This window comes from Wolffia australiana, chromosome 15 (genome assembly GCF_029677425.1).
Source record: "Wolffia australiana isolate 7733 chromosome 15, ASM2967742v1".
Lineage (NCBI taxonomy): Eukaryota > Viridiplantae > Streptophyta > Magnoliopsida > Alismatales > Araceae > Wolffia > Wolffia australiana.
The window spans coordinates 7902997-7922771 of NC_135849.1; the positions used below are offsets into that span (position 1 = coordinate 7902997).

A 19775-nucleotide genomic window follows, 5' to 3' on the forward strand; every position below is an offset into this window, starting at 1 on the left:
CAGAGGGCCTTCCCCGGCATGCATTGGATCACCAAATCAACCTTCTGCCAGGTATGGGCCTAGTCAATTCTCGCCCTTACCATTACTCTCAATGTCAGAAAAACAAGCTGGAGCAGCTGGTTCGGGAACAACTCGAAGCGTGTCTTATCCGGCCCTCACGCAGTCCTTATTAGAGCCCGACGCTTCTGGTTCGTAAGAAAGACAACCAATAGCATTTCTGCGTTGACTATCGTGCTTTGAATAAAATCACTGTCCCCAACTGATTTCCCATTCCGGTGGTCGACGAGCTGCTCGAAGAATTACATGGCATGTCATATTTCTCCAAGCTGGATCTCAAACCTTGCTATCATCAGATTCGAATGCACGACTACGATATCGACAAGACGGTGTTCAAGGTTCATTTGGGGCATTATGAGTATGTGGTCATGCTGTTTGGGCTCTCAATCGTGCCGGCCACCTTTCAAGCCTTGATGAACATGGTCTTCCAGCCATTGCTCTAAAAGTTTGTGTTTGTTTTCTTTGATGGCATTTTAATCTACAGCCGCAGCCGCGACAAAAACATGGACCACCTATCCCAAGTCATGCAACTTTTGGACACCCACGCCCTCTACGTCAATGCCAAAAAGTGTTTCTTCCTCCAAAATCGGCTCGCGTATTTGGGTCATTGGGTATCTTCGGAGGGTGTGGCTACGGATGCGGACAAGGTAGGAGCAGTCTAAGATTGGCCGATCCAACCTTACCTTAAGGGACCTCCACGGGTTCCTTAGCTTGGCGGGATATTACCGACGGTTTGTGGCCGGTTTCGCCACTGTTGCGTGGCCGCTGACTCGCCTCCTCAAGGAAGGCATGTTCAAGTGGTCGGCTCACACGCAGGCTGCCTTCAAACAGCTAAAGCACGCCCTCTCCAGTGCCCCAGTTCTTATTCTCCCGGACTTCTCGTCTGAATTTGTGCTGGAAACAGATGCGTTGAGCACCGGAGTGGACGCCATGTTAATGCAGCGCAACCGACCTGTAGCTTACTTGAGTCAAGCTCTTCCGCCCACCGCTCATACTCACTCGGCTTATGAAAGGGAGCTCATGGCTATCATTCTCGCTGTTCGCAAATGGCGTCATTACTTGCTCTTCCAGCCCTAGGCACGGATCAGCAAAGTTTCAAGCATCTGTTAGAGCAACGAGAAGTTCAAAGTGATTACAACAAATGGCTTTCCAAGCTCTTGGGATACAGTTTCTCCATTCAGTACAAGGCCGACCACTCCAATGTTGCCGCAGATGCCTTGTCCTGCATCTCCACCCATGACAACCTCACTCTCGGGGCAATATCATGGTCACATTGGGGCGACTTGCCAATGATTCGTCACAAGGTTTTGGAAGACCCCAAGCTTGCGGCCATCGTCCATGCCATCAAAGCAGGCCAGGTTTCTCCACCGCACTTTACAGTCTCTAATGATACATTGCTTTGTGGTGGCAGGGTGGTGCTTCCCAAGTCCTCAACCTTCATTTCGCCCATTCTGAGAGAATTCCACACCACGGTAGTGGGGGGCCTCGGGGGATTCCTCAAGACTTACAGACGCATTATCCCGCAGTCCTTCTGGCCTGGCATGGAGCGAGACATCAAACAATTCGTCAACAGATGCCACGTTTATCAGCAGAACAAAGCATCCCATCTCGCTCCTGCCGGACTCCTCCAGCCTTTCCCCACACCAAGGTGTATTTGGGAAGACATTTCCATGGACTTTGTGGAAGGCCTGCCCAAGTCCAATGGCCTCGACACGATTTTGGTGGTGGTGGACTGACTCAGCAAGTACACCACTTCCTCGGCCTTCGTCATCTATTCTCGGCCAAGGAGGTGGCCGACAAGTTCACTAGAGAAGTCATTAAACTGCACGGGACCCCTACTTTCATCGTCTCCGATCGGGGCAGCATCTTCATGAGCGGATTCTGGCGGGAGTTACATACCCTCCAAGGCACCCAACTCTGTCACAGCTCCGCCTACCACCCGGAAACAGATGCGCAGACCGAAGTGGTCAACCGGAGCCTCAAGACTTACCTCCACTGTTTGTGAGGGGACCAACCTCGCCGATGGAGTACTTGGTTACATTGGGCCGAGTTCAGATACAACTCCTCGCACTACTCCACCATCAAAATGTCCCCGTTCGAAGCGGTTTATGGAAGACCACCGCCCAACTTCCTCCGTTATGGCTCTTCGCCCTCTCTGCTCGATGAGGTCGATCACCTCCTCCGTGACCGGGACACACACTTGGACCTCCTGCGACAACATTTGGACCGTGCCAAAGCTAACATGAAGGCCCAAGCCAACAGACGACGCCACTCCGTGGAATATCAAGTTTTCGAGCAAGTCTACCCCAAGCCAACAGACCGCCTGCAGTCCCTGGCCAAACGACCCTTGGAGAAGCTCTTTCCATGCTACTTTGGCCCTTATTCCATCCTCAAGCACATCGGTCCTGTTGCTTACCACCTCGCCCTCCTGGAGGGCGCGGGCATTCACCCCGTCTTCCATGTGTCCCAGCTCAAGTGCGCCGTGCCCAGCAACGTGCCTCCTTAGCCGCTCCCTCCACTGCTCACCGAAGACCGCACGTGGCACGTAGTTCCCTCCAAGATTACTGCTTTTCCTCCATTCTTGGAGGGGTGCCAAGTACTCACTCATTGGGAGGGTCTTTCGGCCTCCGAGGCTTCATGGGAGCTCACTTCCGGCCTCCAGGATCAATTCCCCTCGTTCCAGCTTGAGGACAAGCTGCTCAAAATAGGGGGAGTATTGATATGCTCCGGCAGCGGGTCTACGCTCGGAGGAAGGCCCGAGCTGGGCCCGTCATGCACGCTCCGGCCCAAACTGCGTCACCTCCTACTAGACATGGTCGTGCGGTTCGCTTTGTGCGAATCCGTGCGATTTGTGCGTTCTGTTTGGATTTCCGAACAGAACAAACTCTAAAACAAACCGCACTTTGCACAGACCCCTGTGCGGTTCGTTTGTGCGAATTGTGCGATTTTTTCTTTTTTTAAAAAAAGAAAAAAGCGTTTTAGGTCCTCCTCCTTGCCGCCCTCGGTCCTCACTCCCTCCCCACTCCCTCCGTCCTCCTCCTTGCCGCCCTCCTTCCCGTCAGTCCGCCCTCCTCTAGGTCTTCCTTAACCCTCGGTCTGCCCTCCTTGCCGTCGCTCTCCGCCCTCCTTGCTGTCGGATCACCCTCTGCGAGGTAAGAACTCACCCGTTCTCTCCCTCTCCCTCTCCCTCTTCTTCTCCTTATTCTTCTCTCGTTCACTGACTCTTCCGCACGCTCTCACTGCCCCTATTCTTCTCCATTTTTCGATCTCCCACATTCCCTCTTACTCTTTCCCATAGGCCTCTCCCTCTCCCTTGCCAATGTCACGGTGTATATTCATCTCCAATTATCTGCCCCTCACTGTCTCTCATTCATTCTTCCTGCCCCTCTCCCTCTCCCTCTCCATATCCATGTCTCCCCCTCTCACGGTCTCTCTTCTTCAGAAATACTCTGTCCCACCCTCCTCTCTCAATATCTCATCCTCTCTCTATCTGTCTCCATGTCTATGTCTCTCCCTGTCCATCTTCCTCTTTTTCTCCTATTCTGCGTTGTCCGTTCTCTCAATCACTCTTCCTCTGCTTCTCCTTCTCCTGTCGCCAATCTCTCTCCCTTTCACGGCGTATATTCATCTCAAATTCTACCCCCGACCCCATCTCTCATTCATTCTCCCTCTCCCTTCCATCTTCCTTTTGTGTGAATTTGTGCAGATCGTGCGAATTTGTGCGAATTGTGCGTTCTAATTTTCGCACACCAAACGAACTGAACAGAGAACAGACCCCTGTGTGGTTCATTTGTGCGAATTTTTTGTGCGAATTAAACGAACAGAACAGAACACACATGCCTACCTCCTACTTAAATACCTCTTCCGCGACCGGAAGAGGTAGGCATTCACACAGAAAGACCTTCCTATTCTCCTTCCCTTCCTTCCTCTCCGGATTACCTCACTCTATTTCTCTCTCGCGGTTCATAGGTCGAGGCATCTCCCCTTCGCTCGAGCTGACAGCCGCACTTCCCCGACCATTCCCGTTTCTCTACTATCTACCCCGGGAACCTTCTCTTCTAACCCCTTTCCAATTCTGTCATCAACATTGAACCTTGAGTATTTCCATTGAAAGTTGGTTTAAAATCGTCCCTCGATATGTCCCTGGAGCGGGGTCATATCGGTGGACTGCTGTAACAGTGGTCTTCCCTGTGTTATCTTGGCGTGATGTCCTCGGAAAAGAAGAATCCTAGTCTTCTCATGAAAATGGCCTTGTTTCCTCTCTGATATGTAATTTCGTTGAGATTTCTGAACACGTGAGGTTTCATGTATCATTCCGAGGCAAATAATCTTTGACAAAGGCACCCTCTAGGACACCATGGAGGGAGATGAGAGCGGAAAAAAATTTAGGGTAAAAAAATGGTCATCTTTTCATTACAAGATGGAGACATCCATGCTAGTCATTTTGAGCTACATCATTAATGGCCCTATACTTGAGATTATAACAGATATATTCCTCAAAACTGTAGTAGCACGTGTTTATCAGGCCTCTGGATGGATGTGTCAAATTCCCTTTTAAACTAAGTGCTGAATATGTGGATGACCATAGGTCTAATTTGTGTTTGAGAAAGAAAAGTCCTTCTGAATCAAAACACAATTAAGTATCAACAACAAGAGATGCTATGAGTGAATTCTAATGGTTAAGAACCTTTTCCTCTAGTGGAAGGAATAGTGGGATTCTTGTGCTTAAAAAATTCGCAAACATCATGTACAGAATCATTCAACTTTTTCCCCAAAATCAGTTCAGGGTACATAAATCTCATGCAAAAAAGGATGGGTTTTCCAGTCTTCTATCATTGTGACATGATCCTATTGCTTAGGTTTCTATTTGGTATTTAAGCCCACTAGGAGCATTGTAGTCTTTTGTCGCTAGGGTAGTTTTCTCCTTTCCTTTCAACAATCAGTAGCCTGACCCTCATGTGTGGCAAAGAAGAAGTGAAAAAAGGTCTCAGTTATAATCCCTGGTTTGTACTCTCCTCTGTCTCTGTATCTTCGCTCCCATTATTGTCTCTATCCCTCATCCCTTCCCCAATTGGAACCTACATCAAGGTTCTTATTATGCCATTTGAGCCTCCAATTCTGACCATCCTTGGGTAAGTGTGCGGATCATCCTACAAAGGTCCTTCTCACGCCCCAATCTCTCCATTGTGTATTGTTATGATCTAACCCCTCTAGTAAGCCCACTAGTGACATTATCGTCTTTCCCTTCAATCTTGCATTTCCCTTTAAATATGTAGCCCTCCTTGTTGGAGGGCAGGACTTGAATTACAAGTGTTTCCCCTTTGGTGAGATCAGTCAAGAAAGCTAGGTGGCGGTGAGAAGGGAGAACAGCGGCAGTGAACAGTGGTGAATGGGGGAGAAAAAAGATCTAGGAGAACAAGTCTGGTGATCGACCTCCGCCTTCCACCGCTGGCGATTTCAGCGAGAAGTCTTCATCCAGAGGTGCAGGATTGATCTGCGATCTACGGTGGACGGCGATCTGTGGGTAGAATGGCAAACTGCGATCTGCGGGTAGAACGGTGATCTGCGGCGGTGAACGGTGGTGAACGGCGGTGAAGGGAGAACAATGGCGGCGAACGGTGGTGAACGGCGGAGAAGGGAGATCTAGGAAAATGGCGAAAAAGGAGAAGGGCGAGAAGGGAACGGCGGGGAAGGGAGATTTGCGAGAAGGGCGAGAAGGGAGCTCGGGACTGAAGAGGGAATGGCGAGAAGGGAGAAGGGCGAACGGCGGTCCTTGGAGGAGGAGGGAGAAGGGCGAACGGCGGTGAACGGCAGGGAGAGGGGCGATTGGCGGGGAGAGCAGCAAACGGCGGGGGAGAACGGTGGGGAGAACGGTGGGGAGAACGGAGAAAGGCGAGGGAGAACAGTGTTCCCTGATCCCTGATCCGTGATCGGCGATCCTTGGAGAACGGCGAGAACAAGGGGGTAGGGAGATCTGCGAGGACTAAGACGAGGGAGAAGGGCTCCGACGGGGACGAGGGAGAACAGGGAGACTCCGAAGAGGACGCTCCGTCGAGGAAGCTCCAGTGAGCAGGCCCTGGCAAGATTCTGACGAGGCTCCGACGAGAATCTGACGAGGGCTCCGACGTTCCGGCGTCGTCGACGCCCCGGCCCTCCGACGCTTCGAGGACAGACGAGGACGAGGTGAAGCCGCTACGACTCTTCACCAAGGGCACGAGGCTCATACTCTTTTCCAAGCCTCCACCGTCTCCGTTGGGTGCTCGGCAATTGCGCAAACCCTGACACTTGTAAGACGTGAAGAAGGGAAAGATGGAGCAGCGCAGGAATGAAGCCATCAGGGGCGGTGGACGCCCCAGTGCAGGTCGCTGTCATGATAGGAGAGCGGCCGGTCGGGAGGAAAGTGAATGGATGACAGTACGGCGGCGGAGCAAATTCTTCAGGCGTGACGACCGACACGACATCGGCCGCCGCAGCGAAAGGGTTGTGGCTGCTCAAGAGGAAGACAAAGCGGTGGCAGAGGGATGGCGGGGCAGAGTCCCCAGGCACGGCGATCACCCAGATGTAGGCCGCCGGGGCGAAAGGGATGGTGGGAAGGGGATGAGCCGCCAGCAGCATCCCCCGGCATGGAGAATTCCGGATGCGGAGTTGCGATCACGGAGGGATGTCTTCGGCAAGGGCCTCCAGCGAGAAGGTTTCTACATTTAGAGTTCCAGACACAAAGAGGTTCTCCACTGGGACATGTCTCAGCGTGAGGGCTTGAGGAGATGGCGTGAGGTCCCCAACGTACGATCCTCCATCCACGCTGGACGGGAGCACAGGGCAAACATGCAGAGAACAGTTGGTGACAGAGGGAAGAGACTCAAGTATGTGCAACCCACTGAAGGGCTTCATGCACGAGAATGGAGAGGCCATGAAGATGATAAGGAGGAGATTGGAGATGACTACACCATGCAGGGAAGGTGGCGGTGCAAGATCAGGGCCGGAGAACGTGGGGTCACCAGACACACACACTACGCTCGGAACATGGGGGGGACCCTGGAGTCAAGTTCATAGAAAGAGACAATTATGTTGAAGTCAAGCACAAGCAGTCACCACACACACGAGATAATGGGGTTCGAGCACTAGACTCAAGCCCACATGAAGAAGTTTTAGTTCGAGGGAATAGAGTAGCACATGGAGCGGAGGACGATGAGGAAGGATGGGTGACGGTAAGGCCTCGTCGCGTTGAAAAGCCACAATCTAAAAGCACAATGACATATCGATGACCTGCCAGCGAGGAGAACAGGTGCTTCAGATGTTTAGCGATGGGACACCGAGCAAGAGAATGTAGAGAGTCAGCGATCTGCCGCAGATGCAGAGGGGCAGGACACCGCCAAGCCAATCGTCATCGAGAGACTGGAGAAAAAAATAAAAGACATGATCAGAGGGTGCAACAGTCCTGAAGACAGGACCAACAAACGACCCCCCTAGTTACAAAGGGGGTGGATACATGTGCTATTTCACTCCAAAAGTGCTTAGTGGGGGACGTGTTCGGGGAATCTCCAGGGTTAGAGGAGGTCCGAGAAGGCAATGGAAGAAAGTTCCGATACTAGAGAAGGCAGAATTACAAAGGCTAGATATGAACACCCTAGTTCTTCGAGGGGTATCAATGGCCGAATATGTTGCGGTATGCGGCTGGACGCAGAGGGTAGATGACACCACGGAGGTGAGGTGGCGCCGAGTTCTCCCTACGGACGGGGCTGATCAAATTAAAAAAATGGGGACGGTAGTAGAGGTGCACGGGGTCCCATTGGTGCATCGTCGAGATTCGACGCTGGAGAAGATAGTCACTTCATTTGGAAATCTTAAGAGTATCATATCTACGGGTTTGGAGGATGGGGAGCCAAGGGTGGTGCTAGTGGAAGTCGAATTGATGGAAGGGGATTTGATACCGGAATTGGTCTGGTCCCATGGAGATGCGGGCACCTTCAGAGCCAGAATAAGACCTATGACTCTTCTGCCAGCGCCACGCGCAGCCGGGGTCAGTAGCGATATACAACGCGAGATGGAGAACCAGACAGGTTACAGTCGTTAGCCATAGAAGTACAGTCGAGACGACAGGTTACAGTGGGAGAGGTAGCACCAGACAAAGATATCGCAGACAAGGTCAGCGGTGAGAGCGCAGCAACGGACCTCCCGTCGTCCTTGACCAGGGGGACATCACAAAAGAAGACCACGGTCCATAAAGCGCGGCGGTTCACTAATGAAGACCTTCGGCATTTTAAGGGCGTGGTTTACAGTCGGGAAAATTGGCCTTGACAGATGCGGAAGGCAAGAAGACGTGGGTGGTGTCCAGGAAACACGGTCAAATGCGCTTGATCGCAGAAGGAAGGTCAAAGATAGTGGGTCTCCAACAAAATATGAATGGGACAACATCGCGGGGGCTGAACACCAAGGAGCAGGAGATCGGAGAGTATTCAAATCACCAAAGTAACAAAGAACTACAGGACGAGCATGCCACACTGCTGACAGTGTACGAGGTTGCCGAGTGTGTGGATGTGACGCCGGAGAGGCGACAAGGGGGGCAACCATCGTTTCAATTATGAAGTGCGTCTCATGGAATGTACACGGTCTCCATGATGAAGGGAGATGAGGAGTGATCGGAAGGTATTTGCGGCAATGGGGGGCCACAGTAGTTTGCCTACAAGACACAATGATGGAGAGTTTCTCTTCAAAGGAATGGAATGTAGCGGGGTGAGCATTTCTAGAGGGCTTTGTGACAGTCAACGCGATTGGTAGAGCTGGAGGGTCACTGGTTGCTTGGAACACATCGACTTTTGCTATAGAAGGGTCCTGGACGGGGCTGTACGTGGCTGCTGTAAAGCTAAAGAGAAGGAGCGATGGTTTTCAATGCATGGTGGCGTGGGTCTATGGCCCACTTATCGCAGCCCGACGTCACATGCTGTTGGAGGAGCTAGGAGTGGCTTCGCTCTTTCACGGGATTCCAATGTTGTTTGGAGGAGACTTCAATGTGACTCTGGAGTCGGGAGATAAACTGAATGAGAGAGGAGGGCAGGATCCAGGCTCTGAGGCTTTTTGGTCTTTCATTTCCGAAACTGGACTGCAAGAAATGGATCCAACAAATTGCACATACACATGGCGCAGCACGAGGGGTCCTTCCTCACTCTCTCGCCTGGACAGATTTCTCTGCTCAGTGGAACTTCTTGAAGAATACCCACTGGCTGATGTCCAAGCAATCCCCAGACCGCTATCGGACCATGTACCGATTATCTGGCAAGATAACGTCGGACAGAATCGGCCCACATACTTCAAAATGGATCGGTCTTGGCTTCAAGAGAAGGGGTTCAGGGAAGAGGTGACAGCTTGGTGGTTGGCCCCACCTGCCCAGGGCACAGCCACGGCACGGTTGGGTGCCAAACTGGCAGGGCTGCGACAACACCTTATCAGAGTTAAGAAAAAGATACACGAAGAAAGAAACCGTAGAAGAGAGGAAGCTCTAGCACGAGTCCAGCATTTAGATGCAATTGAAGACATCCGATGTTTAATAGAGGCCAAACTTCAGGAATGGAAAGCATGCAGAACGGTGGTGGAAGAAGAAGATAAAAAACTAGAACTTGATTGGAGGCAGAGGTCGCGGCAACTCTGGCTGAAGGAGGGAGACACCAATACTCGGTTTTTTCATTTGGTGGCTAATGGAAGGAGGCGTTCAAACCATATTCTTCGAGTACAAGTGGGAGACCGAAAAGTTGTGGGGAAACAAGCTGTTGGCAGAGCACTCGCATATCACTTCAGAGAGAACCAAACGAGGGCCTCAGAACCAATGGAGATGGAGCGGATGAAGCACATCAAAGGTGTCCCAAGAACAACAAGAAGAGTTAGTGAAACCATTTCTCGTGGAAGAGGTGCGGGTTGCAATCCAAGGATTAAATGGGGAATGAGCACCGGGCCCTGACGGATTCCCAGTCTTCTTCTTCAACGAATTCTGGGATATTGTGGGATCCAATGTGATGGGTACCGTGGATGAGTTCAGACAAGGCAATTCTGGATTGGAACGGCTCAATCGGTGTCATCTTTTTTTGCTCCCAAGCGACCAGGTGCAAGGAATGTGGGGGATTTAAGACCCATTGCCCTATCGAACTCGATATACCTCATCATCGCTAAGGTGTTGGCTAACCGGTTGAAGAGGGTAATTGGGAGCCTTATTGGACCATTTCAATCGGCATTCCTTCCGGGTAGACAACTGGTGGACAGTGCGGTGGTGGCAGGAGAAATTGTATCAACTTGGAAGAGAAAGGGGACAAAAGGATTTATTTGGAAGGTCGACTTCACCAAAGCATATGATTCGCTCGATTAGAGATTTCTATGGTTGATTTTGCGAAAGCGGGGCTTTCCCAAGGTATGGGTGGCATAGGTACGACGCTGTGTTACATCCCACACATTCTCCGTTCTAGTCAATGGTTGGGCGGAAGGGGGATGGATACACCCACAGAGAGGAGTCAGGCAGGGTTGCCCGTTAGCCCCGTTAGCCCCGTTACTATTTGCCCTGGCAGTTGACACCTTGGCCACCTGCACCTTTAAGGCATGCGAACACGGCATATTAAGAGGCTTCCAAACTGCGAGTTACCCAGGGGGCATTCCACTACTTCAGTACACGGACGACACGACATTCTTCATGGAAGGATCCATGACAGAAGCTCACACGCTATCTACACTGTTAGATATTTTCGTGGATTTCTCCGGGTTACGTCGCAACCGGGATAAGTCGGCATTTGTGGGATTTGGACTTTCGTCGGCGGAAGAAGTGCAACGCGCCAACGCGCTAGGCACGCCTAAGGGTTCTCTACCAATGAGTTAATCTAGGTCTTCCATTGACAGGTAGACGTATTTTAACCACAGAATGGCAACCAGTGATCGAGAAGGTGGAGAGGCGGTTGGAAGGCTGGCAGGCCAAAGTTCTATCAAAAGGGGGTCGCTTGGTATTATTGCGATTTATGCTCTCAGCAATCCAAAAATTTTTACATGTCAGTGTTTAGAATACCATCAGTTGTGACAAAACGCCTGGAGTGACTGATGAGGAGGTTTCTTTGGGGACCTATAGGGAGGATGGGCGTAAAGGGGTACCCCTGGTAGCATGGGAAGAGGTCTGCAGGCCCATGAAACAAGGAGGGCTGGGGATACTCCACATAGACTCCATGAACCTGGCACTACTGACCAAATGGGCGGAAAGGATTGTGACGTCAGCGGAGGGCCTCGCCCTCAATGTCCTTAGGGACAGATATGGCGCAGAGACGGTTTGGGGAAGGTGGACTAAAATTCGGGGGGAGTCACCCTTTTGGCGCAGTTTGCATATTAGTATACCCCACATCCGTAGGTTCTTTGACCCCAGGTTGGGGGACAGGGCTGGCTTTTGATTCTGGAGCGACAACTGGTCCAATCAAGCGTCATGAAGTTGAAATACCCAAGACTTTTTGCTCTAGCGGGGAACCCAAACGCCACGGTAGATGAATGTTGGTTCGGAGCTTGGGTCCCTATCATGCATGGGGCGTTATTAGAGGCACAGTTTGAGGAACTGATGGAGATGCAAGAGATCCTTTCGAACATCAGACTGTCGAATGTATATCGAGATGGCTGGGTGTGGAGAGGGCCATCCTTCTCAGTGAAGGATGCATATTTGAAGATCAGAGGGGAAGCGGGGGGAGACTCGACAACCATCAATTCATGCTCTCTGCTGATGATGCAAAAAGTTCCTCTCGAGGTGCGGTTCTTCGGCTGGTTATTGAGACAACAAAGATTGGTCACACGGGTCTTTCGGAGGAGGTGGAATCCAACTGTTTCCATCGAGTGTCCTCTGTGTGCCCAGGGCGATGAAGACTGCTCCCGCCTATTCTTTACGTGTCAGGTCGCCCAAGAAATATGGACAGCATAGCAGATACCAGGGGTGAATATCTCCTCCGACGAGGCATTTTGGACCTCAGTCACTAGTGGTAGGTACCGTAGCAAATTGGAACGGAGGAGGCTACTTGCAGTGCTATGGGCGTTATGGCAGCACCGGAATGAGGTGGTGTTCAAGGGGAGGTGGGCGTCAGTGGAGAATATCATTCACAACATTGAGACCCTTGTGTCTTTTTGGGTTGGAGGGAAGTGATTGGAGGACCATTTCGGTAATATATGTATCTTGAATGTACATATTTTCCATCATTAATGGTAACAGGTTGACCACCAATTAAGGGTGGTCTTCCTTATTTTCTTAAAAAAAAAAGTGTTTCCCCTTTGGTAGCTATTATCTCCCCCGATGACATCCGCTCAGACAGGCCTCATTCCCTCTGGCGACACCCACTCTTCACCTCCACCGCCTTCATTCCTCGGTGTCGTCCATTCCGCCAGGGCCACCTCCCTCTTTCGGTCATGTTACGATCCTGTCTGTGATCATATCATGTACCCACACATGGGCAACATCTATTCCTCGACTTTAGAGTGAGCATCATAATCTCATGCATGTTTGTTTTTGCATATGAATCGTCACAATACCACTTGATGTGATTGTGCTCTATGAAGTGTACTGGGATTGGCATGGAAGTTCAGCATATCTTTGTGTTTCCTCAGCAATGTCTTGATTTTATTAGACTTAATTTCCTTATGAAACTTCAAAATCTTTCGATTGCAGTTTTCAAGGTGTGTGTTTCCTCAGCAATGTCAATATCTAAGATGGTGTTTATAAATTCAAATGTTTACATTGATCATGATACTTTCTGTCAAACCAAAGAGGTTTTTAGACCAGGATTTTGATATAACCCCAAAGATCCAATTAGTTTTTTTCAAGAAGAAATCCTTACTTGAATTCTCCCTTAAAGCTCCGCCTGTACGAATAACCCTCCGATGCTTCCTAATTGCCGACGAATCCCCCTCCTTGAGACTCTACACGCAGACTATCGCCTAATGCAGCCGAGCTTCCTTGCGTACCTCCCTCAATGTCAAGAAAATCCCCCCTTCTTTATTCATCTTCCTCTTTATTTATACTTCTCCTCCACACGAGAAGTCAGTTACAATTTCTATAATTGTCATGTACTGCACGTGACACTCCCCCTTCTATATTCTCTTTCTGTCATTTCTTCCTTGCATACTGTTTCATGGGAACCGTAACAGATTTCCAAGCCATGATGTTTATCTGATCAACTTTTTGGCAGATACGGAAACAGCTAGAGCATCTAGAAGAGAACTGAGGGAGGCTATTCACTCGGTGCTGTTTGACTTGAATGTTCCTGCTGTTTGTGCCATAGATCAAGTAAATGAGCCTTCCCTTGATGAGATTTATAACACAATAAGTATTTGCTCAAATCAGCCTTCCAATATGCCTTTCCTGATTCCAAAGTACGGTACATTAGATGAACGAGAAATACATAAATTAATAAAATTTTAAAATCAGATAATCCTGATTTTATTTTTTCCCTGTGTCAATGAGGTGGCAGATTATTTTATTCTGAAACTATAAACAATGAAAGCCAATCAAATGAAAAGTTCTCAAGAGCTACATTGGACTTGGAAGTCTGAAAATAGACTTTTTTTCAGTTTCTAATCTTTTTATTTAAACTGCTATCTTGGTTTAACATCTTGAGACATCATTTAATGATAAATTGGGGGAAGGAAAATTCTGAATCCTTGGAGATATCTATAAATGATGAAATGAAATTTTATTAATTTTACTCATCTCTACTCTTGCATTTACCAGTACCAAATGCCAGGGTGGTAGATATCTTATCCCAAGCATGATTTATTAATTTCATACACTCCATTCAATCAGGAAGAATTGATAAATTAATTCAGTAGTGTATTTTCTGTTTGTAACTCCATGATGTTGGATATAAACTTAACCATATCTATTTATTTTAGTCAGTGTTAGGATTGTACGCAGCGAAACGTACCTCAGGAATTATCGTCAATATCGGCTTCAACGTCACATCTGTGGTGCCCAGTGAGTCATTGAACATCCAAATCTCGGATATTTGCATAGAAATAGAATATCTTCCAGATCAGCCTTCTTAACATTTAACATATACATGAAGGACTTAAGTGGGAATTGCAGTATGTTTTTCTCATCCTGTAGAGTCACGTTTTTATTGTGTGTCTAAATGGATAGAGGCAATCTCCAGTAGGATAAAAGAATCACAAAGTAGGGCTGATTTTTTTGAATTTTAGTATATCATTTTCATATTTGATTGTCCAAGAGGAATAATCAGTGATGACGGTTTGCATCCGGTACATCCGGTAGTTCTCTTCTATGAAATTACAGGTTTTGACAGAAAATGACAACCCTATTTGTGTTAGTTTTGATTGTATTTATTGTTTTTTGCTTCATAGTAGAAGCGCTTCTTAGGCAGTGAATGATCATATATTCAGGTTGAGAGAGATATCAAGAGGAGGAGAAGAGAGAAGAGAGAAAGAAAGACACGTTTTGGTTTCTGAAAAGGAAAAACTCCCGTCTCCTTAAGGGGATTATATCTCTATTTAACTTACCTTATTGGGTCCTTTAGGGCCCAATAAGATATTACAATGATCAGTGTGTAACAGTAATAAACAGCGGGTAGAATGGAATGGGAATGAATGACTGGAAGGAACAGAACAGAGTTCCTGACCCTTAACAAAGTGCCTATTCGACAGTTATGCGGATAGTTATTTTCAGTTGATTCATTCAAAAAATTGTGCACATGAGATACATCCTGGTAAGTGAGAAAATTGCTTAGTAAACAGAGTAGTACTCATGCCGGTTGGTATGTTATACTGATGTGAAGAAACATTGGTCGGTGAATTAGTGACTGTGCCAATAGGATCTGAGATAGCAGCTGGCTTAGTCTTAATCCAGATAGTGGGTGGAGCTTGAATTCACGTCTGGATAAAATGTCTCTTTGGCTCTTTCTCTCTCTGGCTCTTTCTCTCTTGCTCTCTCTCTTTCACTCCTACTCTCGTTCTCTCTCTCTCACTTGTTTCCTCTCCCTGTCTCGTTTTCTTTTTTTCTCTCCCTCTCACTCTCTGGCAATTTCTCTCCTGTTCTATCTTGTTCTCTCTTTCACACACTTCGCACTCTTTGTTTCTCTGTCCCACTTTGCGCTCCTTGTTTCTCTCTCCCAGTTCGCACTCTTTGTTTCTGTCTCCCACTCTTGCTTCTCTGTTGCTCTTTCTTTCTCTCTCCACTCTCACTTTCTCTGTCACTCTTTCTCTATCACTTGCTCTTTCTCTTACTCTCACTCTCTTTCTCCCTCTCTCCTTCTAGAACCATCTCTCTCTCACATTCTCTCTATAAAACTCTCTATCTCCCCCTCATTTGTTCTCTCCAAGTGTCTCTGTCTCCCCTCTCTCATTCACTCTCTCCCTCTCTCACTCTCTCACTCTGTCTTTTTCCCTCCCACTCTATCCCTCTACCCACTTATTTCTCTTTCTCTCCCCCCTCTCAATATCCATCTTTTCCTCTCTCTCTCTCCCTCTCTCCCTCGCCACTTAATTCTTTTTCACTCTCCCTCTCTCAATCTCTCTCTCTCTTCCTCTGTATAGCTTTCTCTCTTTATTATGTACTCTCTTCCCCTCTCCACCTATATATATTTCATTTTCCCTCTCTCTCTCTCTATCCACCTCTCTCTTGCACTCATACACCCTCTCTCCCTCTCTAATTCTATCTCTTTCCGACTCACTCTCTCCCCCTCTCTAACTCTATTTTTTCTCACTCACTCCCGCCCCCTCTCTAATTCTAACTCTTTCCCACTTATTCTCGCCCCCTCTCTAATTCTATCTCTTTCCCACTCTCTATCTCTCCCTATCTAATTCTCTTTTCCCTTCACTCTCTCCCCCACTACAACTCTATCTCTTTCCCTCTCACTCTTTCTATCAACCTCTATATATATCCTTTTACTCTCTCCCTCTCCTTTTTAAATTGGAACCCCGTCTTTTTGAGGTCCATAATTAAAGGGAGACCAAGTTTAGTAGAATCCATTGAAAGATGAATATTATGTTTTCCATGATTCACTTAATACACTTTACAATAAATTATTTATTTATGTGGAAATTCATGTTAAGACTTTATTTTATTTATTGCATTGGCTACACAAGAGAAATTTCGACACAAGAAAAATTGCAGGTTTATCTTCTAATATGAACTTTGAGCTCTTAATTTTTGTTCAAAGCCATGGCATTAACTTCTTATTCCTGACTATGAATTTACTTACAAGAAGACTGTATCATGGGTTTGAATCCCATTTCATGTAGCCGGGGTGTTGAAGGGGGGAGGGGGGGGGGGTTTTAAAACGAACTCAGTATCTGTGTCTCACATAGTTGATGCAAGGTCAATGCTTTGCCTTGTGTAAGGGACCAACTAACAGACTCCCTACCAGTATGTGACTGGCTCAAAAGTGATTTCACAATTTCTGAATCCTTCCTGATTTCATAAATTTGTGATTTCATTTTTGAGCCTCGACACTAATAAATCAGGCACTTTGACACTGACTAGTCAACCTGTCCAGACCAAGCCAAGAACAAGACAGAACAGAACTTAAGTTTTAGTTTTAGGCTTTTGTAAAACTGGTCTGAGACCAAAACGTGACGTTCTCTACCAATATCCTGGCTAGCCCATGCTTCAGGGCTGAAGAATCCGCAGGGGAGAGGAAGCTCTGAGGAGAGAAAAGCTTCGAGGAGAGAGAAAGTGTAGAAGAAAACAAAACACATTGTCTTAGGGTTCTCTTCAAGAAGGTACATATAGAGGGAACAATGGAAGAGAGAGAAAAAAGAGAAAAAAAACATATTGAGAGAAAAAGAAGATAAGAAACATATAGAGCATTCAACAAGGGCCACAAAATTGTCACAGAGGAAGACATGTATCCCAGCGAAGATTAGCTAGTAAGATGAAAATGGTGCTAATATTTGTACAAAGGTAAGACTGAGACAGAGTTGAGGGACATTTAAGGCACAAATAAGAATGCCAAGTGTTCTGATCTCAATACTACCAATTCCAACTACTGTAAGCATGGCAATGTCATCAATACTACCAGTCATGGTGTAACCACTGTAGATGACATTGCTATGCAATTTATCATTCCTGGCAAGTCATCCATGAAGTTTTCGCTAGGTGTGTTCCGCATGGCAATGTCATCTACATTGGCTACACCATAACTGGTCTCTGTCGGTTCCACAGGTTCCCTTAGGTCGTGTCATCTTGAGCCCCTGTATTGCAGTGGGTGCAGTCAAGGTGCTATATTAGAGCTATGTAGTTGTTCAACAATGCAAGCGGAGTTTTGAAGGGTAGAGGCCACAGGAGGGGTTATACCCAAATGACTCTCGTCTTTGCAAGTCTACATAACCCTAAATTCAAGTTTTAATTTATGCTCTCGGTCAAAAAATTGGGCTCTAGAATTTTTCATGTTCTGGTCAAAGCCTCTTCAGGTACAATAGACAAGATCACTCAGAATATATTGTCTATCTACTGAATTAGCATTAGGTGGCCGATAGAAATCAAATTCTTTTCATAATGCATATAGTTCATTTGCATACTCCAATGCACTGCAATTTTCTTGGAGCATGGTCATTGACCGGTCTAAAATATCAGCGATTAGGAATTCAGCTTCCCACATGGAGTATTTTTGTTGAATGAGGTCCCATACTTCCTTGCTGTGTGATGCCAGACATCGTCGGGGGCGTCGTCAAATGGGTACCGAGACGATGCTCACATACCAAGATGTGTCGGATGTCATCAGGGACGTTGTCCGACAGGTAAATTCCCTAAGGAAATGTAACTACGTGATGCGGTGATCCTAGGTAGACGTACGTGCAAGCCCCAACTCGTGGGGTTTTGCTGAGCTCTGAGCTTCAGGGCATGCGACCGGTGACGATGACGGTGACCTTCTGACCCTCGTTGGAGTGATGACGACGGCTACGACATCGAAGGGAATAACTCCGTTGGCGCTCACACGTAACGGACGGGCTCGATCCGTACCAAAGAACTCACTCAAGTCGTTGTTTTCAATATATAAGCTCCCACCTAAACTAACCCCAGCGCGATGGAGTGTTGTCGACAATATACTGAAGACGGTAATATAACTGACAAGCAAGGGAAAACGACGTACCTCGTCGGTGGCGTCACTCGTCTTAGATGTCTTCGTTGGTGCGAGAGCCAGTGCAGGCGGGAACAGTGAGAGCGGGCCGGGTTGGCTAGTTGTCGCTCAACTGGCGGCGGGATGTGCAGGAGACAACATCGGAGATCGGAGGCGAGGATGAGGGACGTGCGAGGCGTGGCGACGGCAATGAGGGGCGCGACGGCGGCATGGTGGCAACAGTGCGGCGAAGCGGCGGTGATGCTGCAAATGGCGCAGGCGTGGCGCAAGCGCAGGCGCGTTCGGCGGCAGCAGCAGCTGCAGCGCGCAGGTGCGGCGCCAGCGGCGACGTGCGGCAAGCACGAGCGCGTGCGGTGGCAGTGGACGTTGTGGTGGCACTCTCCTCCATCCTCTTCCTTCTCATGTTGAGACCGAGAACTGAACAATACAAATTCACTTCGATAATCTAAACTAATAAACTAGGGCACCATCGTGCCCCCTTATATATGGGGGGGGGTGTCTTATACATAGAGATCCCCCTTTAACACAAAATAAAACATATGTTTGACACATATTCAATGACACAAAATGATACGACACACGACGATACGAACACGAACACAACACGGCGGACACAACGAACACGAATGCACGAACACAGTAAAACAATGAACATAAGCAGCGCGTGCCGACGAAAATCAAAACGGTCTGATATATGCAGAATGTGCTTTACCGGGGGTATTTTTCACCTTTGACTTGGCGTGCCAGTCGGGTTGAACGCGAACTGGCAGGGCTGTTGATGACGATGACGGCGGCTCTGAAGACATCATCGATGGAGTGGGCTGGCATGCTTCATCAATGTGGTTAGTTTGTGTAAAGTCAACCAATCTTAGGTAGCATAGAATCCAACAACCAAGTGAAGAAACTATCCTCTTCACAGAGCCATTTAATCTATCTCGAGTCATTTTCCATGGGAGGTTGATCTGTCAGATGATATAGTTGGCCACGTGGGTGAAGTGTATGTTGAATGTATTTTGACCGGCTGAGAGGAGCAACGAAGGGAGATGGCACAACACAGAGTGATGTTTCACGGTTCTGTTCGTTCAGCAGGAGCAAATGCGTTTGACAGAGAACAAATGTGACTGTGATATTCACTGTAATTCTGCTCATGGATCTTGCCGGTGTTATGTTGGAATCGCCACGTGAGATATCACCAGAATCACCGTGAGAGGATCTGCTGCTCTCAAATAATCTAGCCTACTTGTAACTGTGAGGGAAGCGAGAAGAAGAAAAAAAGGTATTTGTTGCACACAATTTCATTCCTAGCTTCGACATGGTCTTTATACATGTCAAATTACAACAGCTAGATTTGTAATGGCTAGAAGAGTTGTAGACAATACAGAGTACGTGGGCCCCACGTGCTTGGTAATAATCCCATTACACCTCCCCTCAAGTGGAGGAATGGATGTCTTTCATTCCTAGCTTGAACACCAGTGCTTCATGTTGGTCTTTTTGAAGAGCTTTGGTAAGGAGGTCAGCCAATTGTTGCTTAGTACGACTGTAGACAATGTTGATGACGTGGGACTCAAGTTTGTCTTTGATAAAATGATGGTTAATCTCCATGTGTTTGGTGTGATCATGTTGGATGGG

The 19775-nt window shown here is 47.9% G+C and overlaps 1 protein-coding gene across 3 annotated transcripts in view; it reads left to right on the forward strand.

The window, feature by feature from the left end:
- Positions 1–19775, forward strand: part of ARP8 (actin-related protein 8) — a 51186-nt gene that overhangs the window by 20937 nt on the left and 10474 nt on the right. For all 3 annotated transcript variants that reach the window (XR_013583893.1, XR_013583892.1, XM_078587268.1), the window contains exons 6-7: positions 13242–13339; positions 13945–14026. Coding sequence is in view for 1 of the 3 variants with exons in the window: in XM_078587268.1 (XP_078443394.1) it covers positions 13242–13339; positions 13945–14026 (180 nt within the window). In the remaining 2 variants the exon portion in view is untranslated. The remainder of the gene's footprint in view (positions 1–13241; positions 13340–13944; positions 14027–19775) is intronic.